Raw genomic sequence first — 17,710 nt, 5'->3', positions numbered from 1 at the left:
GCATCCTAGACATTACATCGCCTCAATATGTGCTCTGATTAAATCGAAGTAGACTCAAATTTGATAATAATTCCCAAACAAACAAATCGGATTATTTGTTAGGAATTTTTAAAGACCATGTTTTGTTTGTCCTTATATCTGATGCACGGTGTATTACGCATTATAGGCCCAGTGGTCCTCAGCACCCCAGCCCAGCTGGTGGCCCCAGTAATAGTGGCGCGAGGGACGCTCTCCATCACGACGACCGAGATCTATTTCGAAGTGGACGAGGATGACCCCTCCTTCAAACGGCTTGACTCCACGGTAAGTCCAATCGCCACTTTCCCTTTCTGTTTGATATGCACAAGCTTTTGTTCACATTCAAGTTCACTTTACTGATTCATTTTCATGTTTTGCTGGGCCCGCATTGACCCCAGGTTCCTTTCTTTTACAAGATACAAAATGTGATTTAGAGATTAAAATAATTATTCAGATTCACCCATGTTTAAGAATTCAACCATAAGGAGATTGTGGAGCATTTTAAAATATATGGTCCAATTGGAACGTTGTGCCATTTGAAGTTCCAGGATGTAGGCGAGCCTTAAACCTACCCAGGCCTCTGGAGAGAACCTGACCTGTAGGCCTGCAACATTTTACACATTTATTGATATTCTGATCCCCTCAAAACCTGTAAACCTATGTCATCAAACGAGAGCCTACGAGGTCTTTTCGATTTTACACCAATATTATCCTTGTTTATAAATATAGCGACTGTGTATGGACATGGGATAAGTACTAGCACTATTGGGCGCATACTAACGTTGTAACCTAGACATTTACACAATTACCCGTTCAAAACACCTGTTTTGCGCATTATTCGTGTCCACTGTATATTAGAAATATAGGCCTAATGTCTAACCCCAACCGTACCTCTCATACATTTGTTTTTTTCCAACAACATTACGCCTATAAAAAGCTTTTAAATAGACATACTATTATTATAACGTAGACAACCTGATAGATACAATAGGCTTATAGCCATAATTAATAGAGAAAAGACAAACTATATTTGCCTAATTTAAAACGGGTTAAAAACTAGGCTTAAAAAATACCCATGTATGATGCATACAATAAATATGGCCTGTATATGAAAAAATACAAGTTATACATTTACTTAATCATGATTGGGACACAAATATTACATAGCTATTTTTTATTAGGCTAACTCTTTAAATTAAATCAGAGACAGGAATGAAAAATCAGATCAGATCATGTTATAATCCAGTGTATTTCAAGTGCATTTTTTCTTCTCAATTAGGCTGTATTTATATATATTTTCTTATTTTCAGGTTTTATCATGTAAGCAAGGTACAAACAAAAAAAGTATCGAGTATACTTTCAATAAGAATTCAAGTACGTTTATGGAATGTTTTTTTTTTTAAATGTAACAAATAGTACCATCAAAATGTAAACTTTCAAAATGAGAAAATGTCCACTGACAACAGATACAGCAGACTGTTACTGAAATTAATGTACTAAATGAATGTATTTTCTACCAGATAAAAAAAACGTTTTACTTTAAATGGTGTAATTGAACTCCTATGTTTACATGTCACAGAACAACATTCACAATTTCAGACCACTGGAATCACAACCTATGAATGTATTTACAGTATAAATATTTACTCAAGGCTTGTATGGGGGCTTTATTTTAAAGCATTTAAGCTAATAAACGATTTAGACAACCGTGGGCATGGAGAGAAATAACGAAAGATTAATACTGAAATTAAACCTAACCTTGAATGTGGATTGATGGTACAATTTGCTCCTAAATCACAGAATAGAATTAAGAGAAGGGTCATATTTGACTGTGGGTCATAAAAATGATATCAGAGTAAACTTCTTCCTCGTCGGAGGATAGTCACATTTTACAAGACCGTGAATTAAACAGAGGCACAGTGACCATTTCTGTCCATAGTCCTTTGATACAACACCAGGCCTCTCACTGACCCTCCTTTACTATAACACACATTTACCTCAGAGTTTCTCCAAGCTTTTGGGGTTGGTCAGAATCTCTCTCGCAAGTCGCCAGGTCTGTTTGGCTGCATTTTCTAGAGCAGAATGAGGTTTCCCCTGGAACAGATCTAGAGTAGGCAGGAAGTAATGGGGACACCTCCTGCACTGTAAACACGAAATAAGCTGCAATAGAATCCCGTTCAAACGGTCCCCGAGGTTGTTCTCGTCCCAGTCAGACTCCCGTGGATGTTTTTCACACTCATAAGAAACCAGAGTTTTCATGTGGTAGTTGTTGAGGGGCGTCCCAGGCAGCTCAAGGTGCCGGTCTCGTAACGTTTTGAGGACCGACAGACATTTCTTCCTGCAGCCTCCCAGGAGTAGGCGGTTCTCGGCCTCGCCGAACTGCAGGACCCAGGCGTCGCTCTCTGCCGAACTTTGTTTTCCGTTCAACGAGTAGCACTCTTTAGAGAGAAGGTTGAATCCCTCGGCCTTTACTTCGGCTACCCTGTTGGGCCCCGGCCAGGGGATGTGCGGTAGGGGCCAGTGCGCTGCGCTGCGGGGCCAGATCCCGGTGCATTTGAAAGCCGGGGTGATCTGAACGATGTATCTGTCTCTGATGCGTAACTTCACCTCGCTGGTATCAGACACCATTTTGACAACATCTCTATAGCTGCATTTATCCACGGCCTGCGCCACTAGGGTCTGAAATCTGGAGCGGATCTTGCGCGCAGAGAGGTAGCCGGAGGCGGTGATGAATTCTACCCAGAGAGACATGCTCCTCTTACGGCCGTCGCTCAGCTTGAGCACGGCGCAGCCCGGCAGAGATCCATCATCCACGAAGTTAAATACCCCCATCTGGTTAAGGTAGAGCACCACCTCGAACTCTGTGGGGGAGATGACCTCTAGCCCCTCGAAGCGGTTGTCCATCTCGTTGAGAGAGCTGATGAAGCGGGGCTCCTGCACCTCCACCTCCTTCAAGACGTCCGACACCACCTTGCACACCTCCCGGATGGTCTTGGAGATGGCCGCCTTCCGAGATTGGCATTTCTCCTGGTAGTATTTGTTGAGGTGGTACACCAGCTTGGCCTGGGCGGCTATCATGTTAGGGCAGAGATCCGGGTTGTAGACCGGAGTCTCGCAGTAAGCCGACGGATCCAACGCGGCTGTTTGTACGGGAGCCAATTTTAGAGAAGAAAGAACGCTATTAAAAAAGAAATAAAAGTGTTCCAAAAGTCCCAACCAAGACTATTATTGCTTGTTGGGGCACATGCGTAATAATCTCGCCGGTCTAAAGAATTCGCTTTTGCATTGAACTGCAGTTGGAAAATGTATGTACTTCGATTTGCGAATAATTATAAAAAATCCATAATACACCCTCTCACGTCAGTAGTCAAAACAACCTCGTTTTTGTTATTTCTCTAATCACTGCTGTAGTTATGGATCCTCATATGAAAGTGCGCGGTGCTATCTGTCTGTCTGTGTGTGTGTGAGGGCGACGTGAAGGTGGCTGAGTCTTTCTGTGTTTAACAGCCCGGACGCTCTTCGGGAAATTATAAAGGGAGGGTTATGAACGAGGATGTCCAATCGCCATCTGATTCGTCACCGCCTCCAGTTTATCAACAACAAATTAATCCCCGGGTTTTATATACAATTTAAACTAAAGGTAGTAGTCTCGAGGATCGGAAGTCCACTTACGCGTTGGCGAGCGAAAAAACAAAGCCCTTTTCTACTCTTTCAGGCTGTCTTTTTGATTTTCTTTAACGGATTTTCCCCAACTGCTTATTTTAAACTGCTTGGTTGACTGCTACAGTAGGTTAGGCTATAACATATGCCAGGGTTTTGCGTATTTATTTGTTTTGATTAAAACATGTATTTTACGTTGTATTTGTCTCGTGTTTATTATTCTCGTTTACTCTTATTTTCGTTTTGTTTTATTCTTGATGATTAGTGTTTGTGTATTGTCCACAGCCTCTGGACGGTGCCTGATCTAATATTAGACACGACGACTAGAATGACAGGTTTGAAGACAGTTGTTCCGTGGGGTTATGTCTTGGTTATTTTAGATTTTTTTTGCTTTGACTGAAGATTCGCACTGCTAAATCTATTCTACAGGGACATTTCAAATAGGACTTTGGAATGCAGTGTCCTTAGAAAAAAAAATATCCTACTGCATGTTGAAATAGCCTATAGAATATGGATTTACATCTGTACCATATCAGTAGGCTAGGCCATTGTATAATTATTATGCCTGTGAAATCGCATGGTTATTTTGGAAATAACGCATGTATGCAACATCCTAGTAGTTAAAAAATATTGGACCGGTTAATTTTAGGTGTCTTCTTTTCCAGCGTAAATAGGCTAATGATAACTTAAAGGCCCAAAGTCCTTTAGAAGTTAATTGTTTTTTCTTATTGTTGTACAAATACATTTTCAGGCGTACTTTTCAATTAAGACGTTTTTGAATATGAATGTTAATATTTTTTCATGATTCCAATGTATGAAATAGGCCAACTATCCCTCATTAATTGAAGGATGAACTTGTCAAATTAAGTAGGACACGTCTTAAGATGGCATCGATATTGCCATTCATTTAGGCCGTCACTGTAATTAACAATTTGTTCTTAATCTTAACTGACTCGCCGAGTTAAATAAAGGTTACATTTGTAAGACTGTAATCTATACATGTATAGGCTTTTTAATATATTTCCGATATTATTTTTTTTCAACAATGGTAAATGTTTTATTGCAAGCATCTAGTTAGTTTGTTGAAATACGTGATTCCGATGATTATATAGTCCACGATATTGTATGACGGTGTCTTGTCAGCATTAACAGGTTGTGAACTCAAGGTTTTCAAAAACAGGCCATTGATACTAGACAAATGATTGATGTTGTATATTGTAGACATCATTCCCGGTGAGTGTTGTGTGAGACCAGTGTTTACATTTATCACGAATATGATGATAGAACAAATTAAACAAAAATAAACAATTGCAACTAAAAAAAACAATGTCATAGTTATTATGATTATTATTTTAGCCTAATTATATATATCATTGAGTTGAGTAGGCCTAGTAGTTTTTTTCTGAAGTAAATTAGTTCTACATAGGCAACAGAACATAGGCTTGGCCTACAATATTCATATTACTACTACAAAAATACTCCTTAACAATTACAATCGTATTACTAATATAACACAGTTTACTATGTTATCAAGACCTCAATGGAAGCAAGACACATTTATGCACAACACCAGTAGACTAGATATTTTTATGACGAAAAAGTTGCTGCACGTTTCTGCACACCAAATCCCCGAACAATCTCCGTAGTTATCACCGAACTATCTCACTATCTCTGAACCATCTCTAGCTTAATAAGTAGTTATCATCGTGGCTTCCCGTCTCAGATGGTTCAGTTTGAGTTTTGAAGAAGACTTTAAACGGCAGAGGTACAGGAAAAACAGACGTTTACACTAATCTGCACCAACACTTTGCTGCACAGAACCACAAATTATCAGGATAGACTGCACCTTGTCAGTTCCCAATGTAATATCTGTGTATGTGTGATGGCTATTTGTCTCCCACTATCATGCCAGCCAGTCTGGAGGCCTCTGTCAGCAGCATCAGCCCAATCACAATTAATAATGTCCCACTGTTACCAGGCAGAAATTACAGATATGACAACACATGGGTGTGCTGGGATAGACCTTGCCAAGAAAACACATGATTAGACTAAGCACATTCTAAAGGTCTACAATGAAACTATTAATTCAAATTAAGTGTGAAATATAGTTTACCGTATTCTTAACCTTGATTTTTATTTTAGATGGATAGTCAACAGAAATCGTTTCGGGTTAGATATTGACAAAACTAGCTACCACTTGCTAGTTTAGATTTTTCTTGGTCACTTTCATGGAGTGTTTTGTGAATGTAGGACTTTCTATACTGGTTCCATATGGAGAGAGATGGGAGGAATACCCGCACCTCCTCTCCATCTTTCTCTGTCTGTGTGTGTGTAGATCAGCAGGTATACTGGCCTTTATTATATCCAGACTAGTCTACAGTCTACTTCCAACTGTGCGTGAGTGTGGCCACGAGGCTGGTCATCCCTCTGCGTGATAGAGGGGCTTTTCTTCAGGATTATCACCTCTTTAATCTAAAGCATGTGGCTGCAACCTGGCCTACCCTACACAGATCTACATGGAAATGTTAATGCTTAGCTCTAACAACCTGAGGTGCAACCTGGTCTACCCTACACAGATCTACATGGAAATGTTAATGCTTAGCTCTAACAACCTGAGGTGCAACCTGGTCTACCCTACACGGAAATGTTCATGCTTAGCTCTATCAACCTGAGGTGCAACCTGGTCTACCCTACACAGATCTACATGGAAATGTTAATGCTTAGCTCTAACAACCTGAGGTGCAACCTGGTCTACCCTACACAGATCTACATGGAAATGTTAATGCTTAGCTCTAACAACCTGAGGTGCAACCTGGTCTACCCTACACAGATCTACATGGAAATGTTAATGCTTAGCTCTAACAACCTGAGGTGCAACCTGGTCTACCCTACACAGATCTACATGGAAATGTTAATGCTTAGCTCTAACAACCTGAGGTGCAACCTGGTCTACCCTACACAGATCTACATGGAAATGTTAATGCTTAGCTCTATCAACCTGAGATGCAACCTGGTCTACCCGACACAGATCTACATGGAAATGTTCATGCTTAGCTCTAACAACCTGAGATGCAACCTGGTCTACCCTACACAGATCTACATGGAAATGTTAATGCTTAGCTCTAACAACCTGAGGTGCAACCTGGCCTACCCTACACAGATCTACATGGAAATGTTAATACTTAGCTCTAACAACCTGAGGTGCAACCTGGTCTACCCTACACAGATCTACATGGAAATGTTAATGCTTAGCTCTAACAACCTGAGGTGCAACCTGGTCTACCCTACACAGATCTACATGGAAATGTTAATGCTTAGCTCTAACAACCTCAGGTGCAACCTGGTCTACCCTACACAGATCTACATGGAAATGTTAATGCTTAGCTCTAACAACCTGAGGTGCAACCTGGCCTACCCTACACAGATCTACATGGAAATGTTAATACTTAGCTCTAACAACCTGAGGTGCAACCTGGTCTACCCTACACAGATCTACATGGAAATGTTAATGCTTAGCTCTAACAACCTGAGGTGCAACCTGGTCTACCCTACACAGATCTACATGGAAATGTTAATGCTTAGCTCTAACAACCTGAGGTGCAACCTGGTCTACCCTACACAGATCTACATGGAAATGTTAATGCTTAGCTCTAACAACCTGAGGTGCAACCTGGTCTACCCTACACAGATCTACATGGAAATGTTAATGCTTAGCTCTAACAACCTGAGGTGCAACCTGGTCTACCCTACACAGATCTACATGGAAATGTTAATGCTTAGCTCTAACAACCTGAGGTACGTTCAGTTCGGTTCAACATTTCCTACATTGCGTGACGGTTTGTAGTGAATTACACGTTTCCTCAAAACGGTGCACACTTTTCTTCAACAGCCTTTGAGGTACGTTTGTGTGTGAATTAAACGTTGCACACCATTCTGTCATCCTGACCCTTGGTCTACGATTCTGTAGCTCAGTTGGTAGAGCATGGCGCATTCTGTCATCCTGACCCTTGGTCTAAATGGCATATATTACAATATTAGATCTACACTAACAACCTGTTCTACTCTACTCATATACACTATCCTGCGAGATCCTGCATTGTCTATGTGTTAGATCCACAATAGCAGATATGGGTTAGCGCCTATCTCTGACCCAGCCTAATTTCATTAGAACCTATTTCTGATCCAGCCTAATTTCATCCAGTCTCTGACCCACCAGCTTTATGCATGATTGTGTAAATCAATACAATGACTTCTACTTCCTACCATGTGACCCAGCCTCTCTGTGTAGAAGGCTTCTTTGTTTCCAGAGCTGGCCTCTACTGCACTTCTCCTTTTTCCCTCCATTCTTCATTTTTCTCTTTCTTTTAGTAAGACTGATCCTCCTGTCAGTGGTCTGGCATGGGGTCAACAGTTCTTGTCTAATAGCTGAAATGGCTTTGTGATGACACCATAGTTTATCACACACACACACACACACACACACACACACACACACACACACACACACACACACACACACACACACACACACACACACACACACACACACACACACACACACACACACACACACACACACACACACACACACACACACACACACACACACACACACACACACACACACACACACACACGGACTGAAAATGGACATGAGATTTTTCAGCTTGACAATTACAAGTCTAAATTCAAAATATAACATATTTTTTCAATGCCACAAATCCATCACCCCAGACAGTGTAAAAGTTTTTATGAATGTACAATACTGTGGTGCATTATAGACACCATTAGTGTAAATGATTAAGACCAAACCCAGCAAAAACTATAATAATATTGATTAAGGCGGACCATATTAAACAATTTAAAAGTCTCAATAGTAATAACTGCATCTCATAATGTGGCCATTAAAGTCAGCTAATTGAGGATAATAATACTCAGTGTGTGTCTCTATTTATAATCCTGTTAGAACATGACAAATAAGGTCATCCATGTTATTCTGTTATCTGTCTCGCTGTGCATTGTAGAGGAAAGGGGATGGAGGGCAGCCAACGAGAGGTTCAGTCACCAAGTCAAATCCAGATTATACCAACAGTCTCTAATGGAGTGGCAGTGCAATAGGACTCAGATTAAGAGGGTGGCATTTAAGATATGTGTGATCAACATTAGGCTTCACACTGGGTGAAATATTACACTTCACCCTCTCGGGATGGGGACTCACTGACATGTTCCCCCACAAACTTCATTCATCTCAAAATGACATTGTCATTGGGGTTTTTAATAATCTGAATATCATTATTCTAGACAATATGGTGTCTCTGTGGGGTAGCCCGTTCCTTTCTGGGCCTTGTGCCTTCCACCCTCTGGATCCTCCCTCCACCCCGACCCCCTCTGGATCTCCGGCCCCCCCCTTTCTTCATCTGTTATACCCCCTCCTCGTGTCAGCAGCCTCCCTGTGTTAGCCTCTTTCTCAATTCACATTTCCTTGATTCCTCACATTCTCTGACCTCGCATTCTTCTCAAAGTAGATTGGAGAAAAAAGGTCACAGGGGAGGGACCTTGGACCTTATCCTCCAATAGGATTGAGGAGGAGGAGTCCAGAACAAAGGACTCTAGATATTGCAGAGAGAAGGATTGAGATACAGCTTTCCTGTCAGCAGTCTTTCTCTGTGTGTAGTGAGGAGCCCTGAGTGGACAACACTCCTGGCTCCTCACTACTCACAGAGAGTGAGGAGGAGAGAGAGAGGAGAGAGAAAGAAGAGAGCGAGAGGGGGGGGACAGGGGAAATTAACAAATTATCTCAGCTTCTGGTGTGCCCCTCCTCTCTCCTCTCCTCTCCTCTCCTCTGCCACCCACCTCCCTCCTCTCCTCAATATGGAACGCTTGTCAGCCTTTCTGATGAATGACATGCATGTATTTGCATCAATTTAGCATGAATATAATTAAATATAATTCCGTTTTATTTGCCAACACGGCTTCACATAATAACACAGAAAATGAGAGGTATGATCAGAGGTCTGCCATTTAAAAAATACACAGCATAACATTCTGTGAGCGATCACATATTTTTCTGTTTTTGTATGTGCCCATAGCATTACTGTGTATAAATGCTTATGTTATGTTGCATCTCAAATGCACAACTTTTGACCAGGGTCCAATGGTATTTGCTATATGTGCACTACATAGGGAATAGGGTGTCGTTTGGGATGCAGCCTGTGGCTTCTCCTGTCTGTATAATCACACAGATAAACTCTGTATCTGTTCTACGTTACTGTGTTAAGGTATTATTGAGCAAGGCAGTTAACCCACTGTTTCCCGGGCGCCGAAGACGTGGAAGTCCATGATGGCAAACCCCCGCACCTCTCTGAATCAGAGGGGTTGGTTTAAATGCGAAGACGCATTTCAGTTGAATGCATTCAGTTGTACAACTGACTAGGTATCCCTATTCTATCAGTAAGAGATGGGAGCAGTGTTCTGATATTTACATTTACATTTAAGCCATTGATATGTTATTATTCTGTTATCTCTTAACATGTCTGCTGTTGTGAAGCTGTTAGAGTAGCAGTATTGTACAGGCTTGTGGTTTTGGGGGACTAATTTATAGTGCAATATCCAGGTTGTTTTGCCAGAGAGAGGAAAGGTGCCCCTGTTGTTTGTTTTTGTAAGATATATACGATCTGGTCTATGCATATTTGGACATTGACCAATTGACCATTGACATTGACCAAGTTATTATTATTGTAGCTGTCTACCACAGCAGGGACCACAGCATAATGGAGTTGAAATTAAATAATGAATATGATGGTATTTACATCCATCGGGTGAACAGTGTAGGAATTACAGCACTTTTTAGATGTGGTCCCTCCCCTTTTAAGGAACCAAAATGAATTGGACAATTGGCTGCTCAGCTCTTCCATGGCCAGGTGTGTGTTATTCCCTCATTAATTAATCTACAAGTAAACAGATTAAAGATATAGAGTTGATTTCAAGTGTGGCATTTGCATTTTGAATCTGTTACTGTTAACCCTCAATATGAAGTCCAAAGAGCTGTCACTGCAGTGAAGCGAGAAATCATTAGGCTGAGAAAAAAAAAACACTCAGTGAGATAACAAATACATTAGGTGTGGCAAAATCAACTATTTGGTACATTCTTCAAAATAAAGAACACACTGGTGAGCTCAGGAACACCAAAGGGCCCGGTAGACCATGGAAAACAACTGTAGTGGATGACAGAAGAAAAGCCCCTTCACAACAGTTGGCCAGATGAAGAACACCCTCCAGAACGTTGGTGTATCTGTGTCAAAGTCAACAATCAAGAGAAGACTTCACGAGAGTAAATATAGAGGGTTTACTACAAGATGTAAACCATTGGTAAGCCTCAAAAACAGGAAGACCAGATTAGAGGTTTGCCAAACAACATCTAAAAAGCCTGTCCAGTTCTGGAACAACGTCCTGTGGACAGATGAGACAAAGATCAACTTGTACCAGAATGATGGGAAGAGAAGAGTATGGAGAAGGAAGGAACTGCTCATGATCGGAAGCATACCACCTCATCTGTGAAGCATGGTGGAGGTAGTGCTATGGCTTCGGCATGTGTGGCTGCCAATGGAACTGGTTCCCTTGTATTTATTGATAATCTGTCTGCTGACAAAAGCAGCAGGATGAATGCTGAAGTGTTTAGGACTATATTATCTGCTCAGATTCAGCCAAACGCTTCAAAACTCATTGGACGGCACTTCACAGTGCAGATGGACAATGACCCAAAGCATACTGTGAAAGCAACCAAATACATTTTAAGACAAAGATGTGGAATGTTCTGCAATGGCCAAGTCAATCACCTGACCTGAATCCAATTGAGCATGCATTTTACTTGCTGAAGGCAAAACGCCCTAAGAGCAAGCAGGAACTGAAGACAGCTGCAGTAAAGGCCTGGCAGAGCATCACCAGGGAAGAAACCCAGCATCTGGTGATGTCTATGGGTTCCAGACTTTAGGCAGTTACTGACTGCAAAGGATTTGCAACCAAGTATTAAAACTCACAATTTAATCTATGATTATGTTAGTTTGTCCAATTACTTTTGAGCCCCTAAAATCCGGGGTCTATGTTTAAAAATGGTTGCAATTCCTACACGATTCATACAATAATTTTGAGAAAACCCTTAAATTAAACATGAAAGTCTACACTTAAAGCACATCTTGATTGTTTCCTGTCCAATCCATTGTTGTGGCGTACAGAGCCAAAATGATGCAGATTGTGTCACTGTCCAAATACTTATGGACCTGACTGTATTTACACTGAGTGTACAAGACATTAGGTGCACCTTCCTAATATTGAGTTGCACTCCTATTTCCCTCAGAACAGCATACATTTGTCAGGGCATGGACTCTACAAGGTGTCAAAGCGTTCCACAGGGATGCTGGCCCATGTTGACTCCAATGCTTCCCACAGTTGTGTCAAGTTGGCTGGATGTCCTTTGGGTGGTGGACCCAGTCCTCATACACACGGGAAACTGTTGGGGGTGAAAAACCCAGCAACGTTGCAGTGCTGTACATATTACATGTATATAATACCACAATTACCTCGACTAACTGATGCCCTCACACATTGACTCTGTACCGGTACCCCCTGTATATAGTCTCGCTAGTGTTATTTTACCCCTGCTCTTTAATTACTTGTTCCTTTAATTTGTTATTCGTATTTTTAAACTGCATTGTTGGTTAGGGGCTTGTAAGTAAGCATTTCACTGTAAGTTCTACACCTGTTGTATTGGGCGCATGTGACTAATACAATTTGATTTGATTTGAGTTCTTGACACACTCAAACCGGTGCTCCTGGCACCTACTACCATATCCTGTTCAAAGACCGTTACATCTTTTTACTTGCCCATTCACCCTCTGAAAGACACACATACACAATACATGTCTCAATTGTCTCAAGGCTTAAAAATCCTTATTTAACTGGTCTCCTCCCCTTCATCATCTGGATTTAATAAGAGACATCAATAAGGGATCATAGCTTTCACCTGGATTCACCTGGTCAGTCTTTGTCATGGAAAGAGCAAGTGTTCTTAATGTTTTGTACACTCAGCGTATACATATAAGAACAGACATGAGGAGGCACCTTCACTCTCCGTACACGGAGTGGAAGGCAACACATCGTCTCGTGTATATAGAGCGGAAGGCAACACATCGTCTCGTGTATATAGAGCGGAAGGCAACACATCGTCTCGTGTATATAGAGCGGAAGGCAACACATCGTCTCGTGTATATAGAACGGAAGGCAACACATCGTCTCGTGTATATAGAGCGGAAGGCAACACATCGTCTCGTGTATATAGAGAGGAAGGCAACACATCGTCTCGTGTATATAGAGAGGAAGGCAACACATCGTCTCGTGTATATAGAGAGGAAGGCAACACATCGTCTCGTGTATATAGAGCGGAAGGCAACACATCGTCTCGTGTATATAGAGCGGAAGGCAACACATCGTCTCGTGTATATAGAGCGGAAGGCAACACATCGTCTCGTGTATATAGAGAGGAAGGCAACACATTGTCTCGTGTAATATAGAGAGGAAGGCAACACATCGTCTCTAGGAATAAAGAGCGGAAGGCAACACATCGTCTCGTGTATATAGAGCGGAAGGCAACACATCGTCTCGTGTATACAGAGCGGAAGGCAACACATCGTCTCGTGTATACAGAGCGGAAGGCAACACATCGTCTCGTGTATACAGAGCGGAAGGCAACACATCGTCTCGTGTATATAGAGCGGAAGGCAACACATCGTCTCGTGTATATAGAGCGGAAGGCAACACATCGTCTCGTGTATATAGAGCGGAAGGCAACACATCGTCTCGTGTATATAGAGCGGAAGGCAACACATCGTCTAGTGTATATAGAGCAGAAGGCAACAAAGCAACAGAGGCAGAGTGATTCATCTTCATGTGTAGGAGACGTCTCCTCTCCTGTCTAAAGGTGGACACTGTAATCATGGGCCCACTGACCCTGTGTTACCCTGTGATACTCCACCAGAGCATCTTTACTGCAGCGCAGGAGCCCATTATGAATCTCACACTAATTGCACAGCCCTTCTCTCCCTTCAACACTATGTTTCCAGTAACAGACACAGCAGAGCAACAGAAAACAGAGACAAAGGGAGGGATTAAAGAGGATTGTGTTGTAATGAAATGCTGGTGGCTGCGCCCATGATGAAATTAGGCCATGTTACCCAAATAAGGCCTGAAGGGTTCATCATTTCCCGTGGTGGAGATGTGAAAATCTGGGTGCCAACTGTCAGGGCCCAGCTAATGATGACAAATGTCTCTCTATGCAGATTGTAGCGACACTGGGAGAGGGATAGAGAGGAGAGAAGATGGAGGGAGCAGAAGGGAGAGGGGGAGCAAGAGAGGGTGAGGGATAGGTGGAGAAGAGACGGAGGGGAGAGGAGAGAAGATAGAGGGAGCGGAAGGGAGAGGGGGAGCAAGAGAGGGTGAGGGATAGGTGGAGAAGAGACGGAAGGGAGAGGGGGAGCAAGAGAGGGTGAGGGATAGGTGGAGAAGAGGCGGAGGGGAGAAAAGAGAAGATGGAGGGAGCGTAAGGGAGAGGGGGAAAAAGAGAGGCTGAGGGATAGGTGGAGAAGAAACGGAGGGGAGAGGAGAGAAGATGGAGGGAGCAGAAGGGAGAGGGGGAAAAAGAGAGGGTGAGGGATAGGTGGAGAAGAGACGGAGGGGAGAGGAGAGAAGATAGAGGGAGCAGAAGGGAGAGAGGGAAAAACAGAGGGTGAGGGATAGGTGGAGAAGAGACGGAGGGGAGAGGAGAGAAGATAGAGGGAGCGGAAGGGAGAGGGGGAGCAAGAGAGGGTGAGGGATAGGTGGAGAAGAGACGGAGGGGAGAGGAGAGAATGGAGAGGGGGAAAAAGAGAGGGTGAGGGATAGGTGGAGAAGAGGCAGAGGGGAGAGGAGAGAAGATGGAGGGAGCGGAAGGGAGAGGGGGAGCAAGAGAGGGTGAGGGATAGGTGGAGAAGAGACGGAGGGGAGAGGAGAGAAGATGGAGGGAGCGGAAGGGAGAGGGGGAGCAAGAGAGGGTGAGGGATAGGTGGAGAAGAGACGGAGGGAGAGGAGGAAGAGAAGATGGAGGGAGCGGAAGGGAGAGGGGGAGCAAGAGAGGGTGAGGGATAGGTGGAGAAGAGACGGAGGGGAGAGGAGAGAATGGAGAGGGGGAAAAAGGGGAGCAAGAGAGGTGAGGGATAGGTGGAGAAGAGGCAGAGGGGAGAGGAGAGAAAACGATGGAGGGAGAGGAGGAAGGGAGCGGAAGGGGGGGAGCAAGAGAGGGTGAGGGATAGGTGGAGAAGAGACGGAGGGGAGAGGAGAGAAGATGGAGGGAGCGGAAGGGAGAGGGGGAGCAAGAGAGGGTGAGGGATAGGTGGAGAAGAGACGGAGGGGAGAGGAGAGAAGGGAGAGGGGGAAAAAGAGAGGGTGAGGGATAGGTGGAGAAGAGATGGAGGGGAGAGGAGAGAAGATGGAGGGAGCGGAAGGGAGAGGGGGAGCAAGAGAGGGTGAGGGATAGGTGGAGAAGAGACGGAGGGGAGAGGAGAGAAGATGGAGGGAGCGGAAGGGAGAGGGGGAGCAAGAGAGGGTGAGGGATAGGTGGAGAAGAGACGGAGGGAGAGGGAGAGAAGAGGGGGAGCAAGGAGGGAGCAGAAGGGGAGAGGGGGAAAACGAGGGAGGGTGAGGGATGAGGGATAGGTGGAGAAGAGACAGAGGGGAGAGGAGAGAAGATGGAGGGGAGAAGAGACGGAAGAGGAGAGGGGAGGGAGCGAGGGAGAGGGGGAGTAAGAGGGATAGGGATGGAGAAGAGACGGAGGGGAGAGGGAGCGGAAGGGAGAAGATAGAGGGAGCGGAAGGGAGAGGGGAGGGAGCAAGAGAGGCTGAGGGATAGGTGGAGAAGAGACGGAGGGAGAGAAAGAGAAGATGGAGGGAGAAGAGTAGGGGGGAGAAGGGGGAAAAGGGATAGGTGGAGAGAGGTGAGGGATAGGTGGAGAAGAAACGGAGGGGAGAGGAGAGAAGATGGAGGGAGCGGAAGGGAGAGGGGGAGTAAGAGAGGGTGAGGGATAGGTGGAGAAGAGACGGAGAGGAGAGAAGGGAGAGGGGGAAAAAGAGAGGGTGAGGGATAGGTGGAGAAGAGACGGAGGGGAGAGAAGAGAAGATGGAGGGAGCGGAAGGGAGAGGGGGAGCGGAAGGGAGAGGGGGAAGGGAGAGGGGGGGAGCAAGAGAGGGTGAGGGATAGGTGGAGAAGAAACGGAGGGAGAGGGGAGAAGATGGAGGGAGAAGAGACGGAAGGGAGAGGGGGAGTAAGAGAGGGGGAGCAAGAGGGGTGATAGGTGGAGAAGAGACGGAGAGGAGAGAAGATGGAGGGAGGGAAGGAGAGGGGGAAAAGAGAGGGTGAGGGATAGGTGGAGAAGAGACGGAGGGGAGAGAAGAGAAGATGAGGGATAGGTGGAGAAGAGACGAGGGGAGGGAGAAGATGGAGAGGGGGGGATAGGTGGAGAAGAGAGAGGGATGGAGAGGGATAGGTGGAGATAGAGAAGAGACGGAGGGGAGAGGAGAGATGGAGGGAGAGAGGGGGGAAAAAGAGAGGGTGAGGGATAGGTGGAGAAGAGACAGAGGGGGGAGAGGATAGAGAAGAGGGGAGAAGATGGAGGGAGCGGAGAAGAGAAGGGAGGAGGGAGGGGGGAGAGCAAGAGAGGGTGAGGGATAGGTGGAGAAGAGACGGAGGTGAGAGGAGAGAAGATGGGGAGGGGAGAAGAGACGGAAGGGAGAGGGGAGGGAAAAGAGGGGGAGGAGTGAGGGATAGGTGGAGAAGAGACAGAGGGAGAGGAGAGAAGATGGAGGGAGCGGAAGGGAGAGGGGGAGCAAGAGAGGGTGAGGGATAGGTGGAGAAGAGACGGAGGGAGAGAGGAGAGGGAGAGGGGGAAGATGGAGGTGGAGCGGAAGGGAGAGGGGGAGCAAGAGAGGGTGAGGGATAGGTGGAGAAGAGACGGAGGAGGGAGAGGAGAGAAGATGGAGGTGGAGAAGAGACGGAGGGAAGGGAGAAGGGGGAAAAGAGGGGGAGAAGGGGGTGAGGGATAGGTGGAGAAGAGGCAGAGGGAGAGGAGAGAAGATGGAGGGAGCGGAAGGGAGAGGGGGGTGAGCAAGAGAGGGTGAGGGATAGGTGGAGAAGAGACGGAGGGGAGAGGAGAGAAGGGAGGGGGAAAAAGGGGAAAAAAGAGAGGGTGAGGGATAGGGATAGTGGAGAAGAGAGGAGGGGAGAGGAGAGAAGATGGAGAGAGCGGAAGGGAGAGAGAGGGAGAGAAGGGAGAGGGGGAAAAAGAGAGGGGAGCAGAAGGGAGAGAGGGATAGGTGGAGAAGAGACGGAGGGGAGAGGAGAGAAGATGGAGGGAAGGGAGAGGGAGAGGGGGGATAGCAAGAGAGGGAGGAGGGATAGGTGGAGAAGAGACGGAGGGGAGGGAGGAGCGAGGGAGAGATAGATGGAGAAGAGAGGAGGAAGGGAGAGGGGGGGGGAAAAGAGAGGGTGAGGGATAGGTGGAGAAGAGGCAGAGGGGAGAGGAGAGAAGATGGAGGGTGAGGGATAGGAGACAGAGGGGAGGAGGAAGGGAGAGGGGGAGCAAGAGAGGGGGAGCGAGGGATAGGTGGAGAAGAGACGGAGGGAGAGGGGGAGAGAGGGTGAGAGAAGGGAGAGGGGGGAAAAGGGAGAGGGGGAGAGAGGGGTGAGGGATAGGTGGAGAAGAGACGGAGGGATGGAGAGGAAGGGAGAGATGGAGAGGGTGGAAGGTGGAGAAGGAGAGAAGATGGAGGGGCGGAGCAAGAGAGGGGTGAGGGATAGGTGGAGAAGAGACGGAGGGAGAGGGAGAGGAGAGAAGGGAGAGATGGAGGGGAAAAAGAGAGGGATGAGGGATAGGTGGAGAAGAGACAGAGAGGGAGAGGTGGAGAAGAGAGAGAGAGGAGATGGAGGGAGGTGGAGAAGAGACGGAAGGGA

The 17,710-nt window shown here is 45.4% G+C and overlaps 2 protein-coding genes across 8 annotated transcripts in view; one reads left to right on the top strand and one right to left on the bottom strand.

Moving 5' to 3' along the window:
- The window catches only part of LOC124005234 (neurobeachin-like), a 418,832-nt gene that overhangs the window by 274,629 nt on the left and 126,493 nt on the right, over window positions 1-17,710 (top strand). For all 7 annotated transcript variants that reach the window (XM_046314300.1, XM_046314299.1, XM_046314297.1 and 4 more), the window contains one exon: window positions 167-303. In XM_046314300.1, coding sequence (XP_046170256.1) covers window positions 167-303 — 137 coding nt within the window. The remainder of the gene's footprint in view (window positions 1-166; window positions 304-17,710) is intronic.
- LOC124005235 (putative nucleotidyltransferase MAB21L1) lies at window positions 1,178-3,514 on the bottom strand. The gene has a single exon (XM_046314301.1). The coding sequence runs from the start codon at window positions 3,094-3,096 to the stop codon at window positions 2,017-2,019; it is 1,080 nt and encodes a 359-aa protein (XP_046170257.1). The 5' UTR covers window positions 3,097-3,514; the 3' UTR covers window positions 1,178-2,016.

This window comes from Oncorhynchus gorbuscha, linkage group LG19, assembly GCF_021184085.1.
Source record: "Oncorhynchus gorbuscha isolate QuinsamMale2020 ecotype Even-year linkage group LG19, OgorEven_v1.0, whole genome shotgun sequence".
NCBI lineage: Eukaryota > Metazoa > Chordata > Actinopteri > Salmoniformes > Salmonidae > Oncorhynchus > Oncorhynchus gorbuscha.
This window is presented reverse-complemented; position numbering and strand designations above follow the sequence as displayed.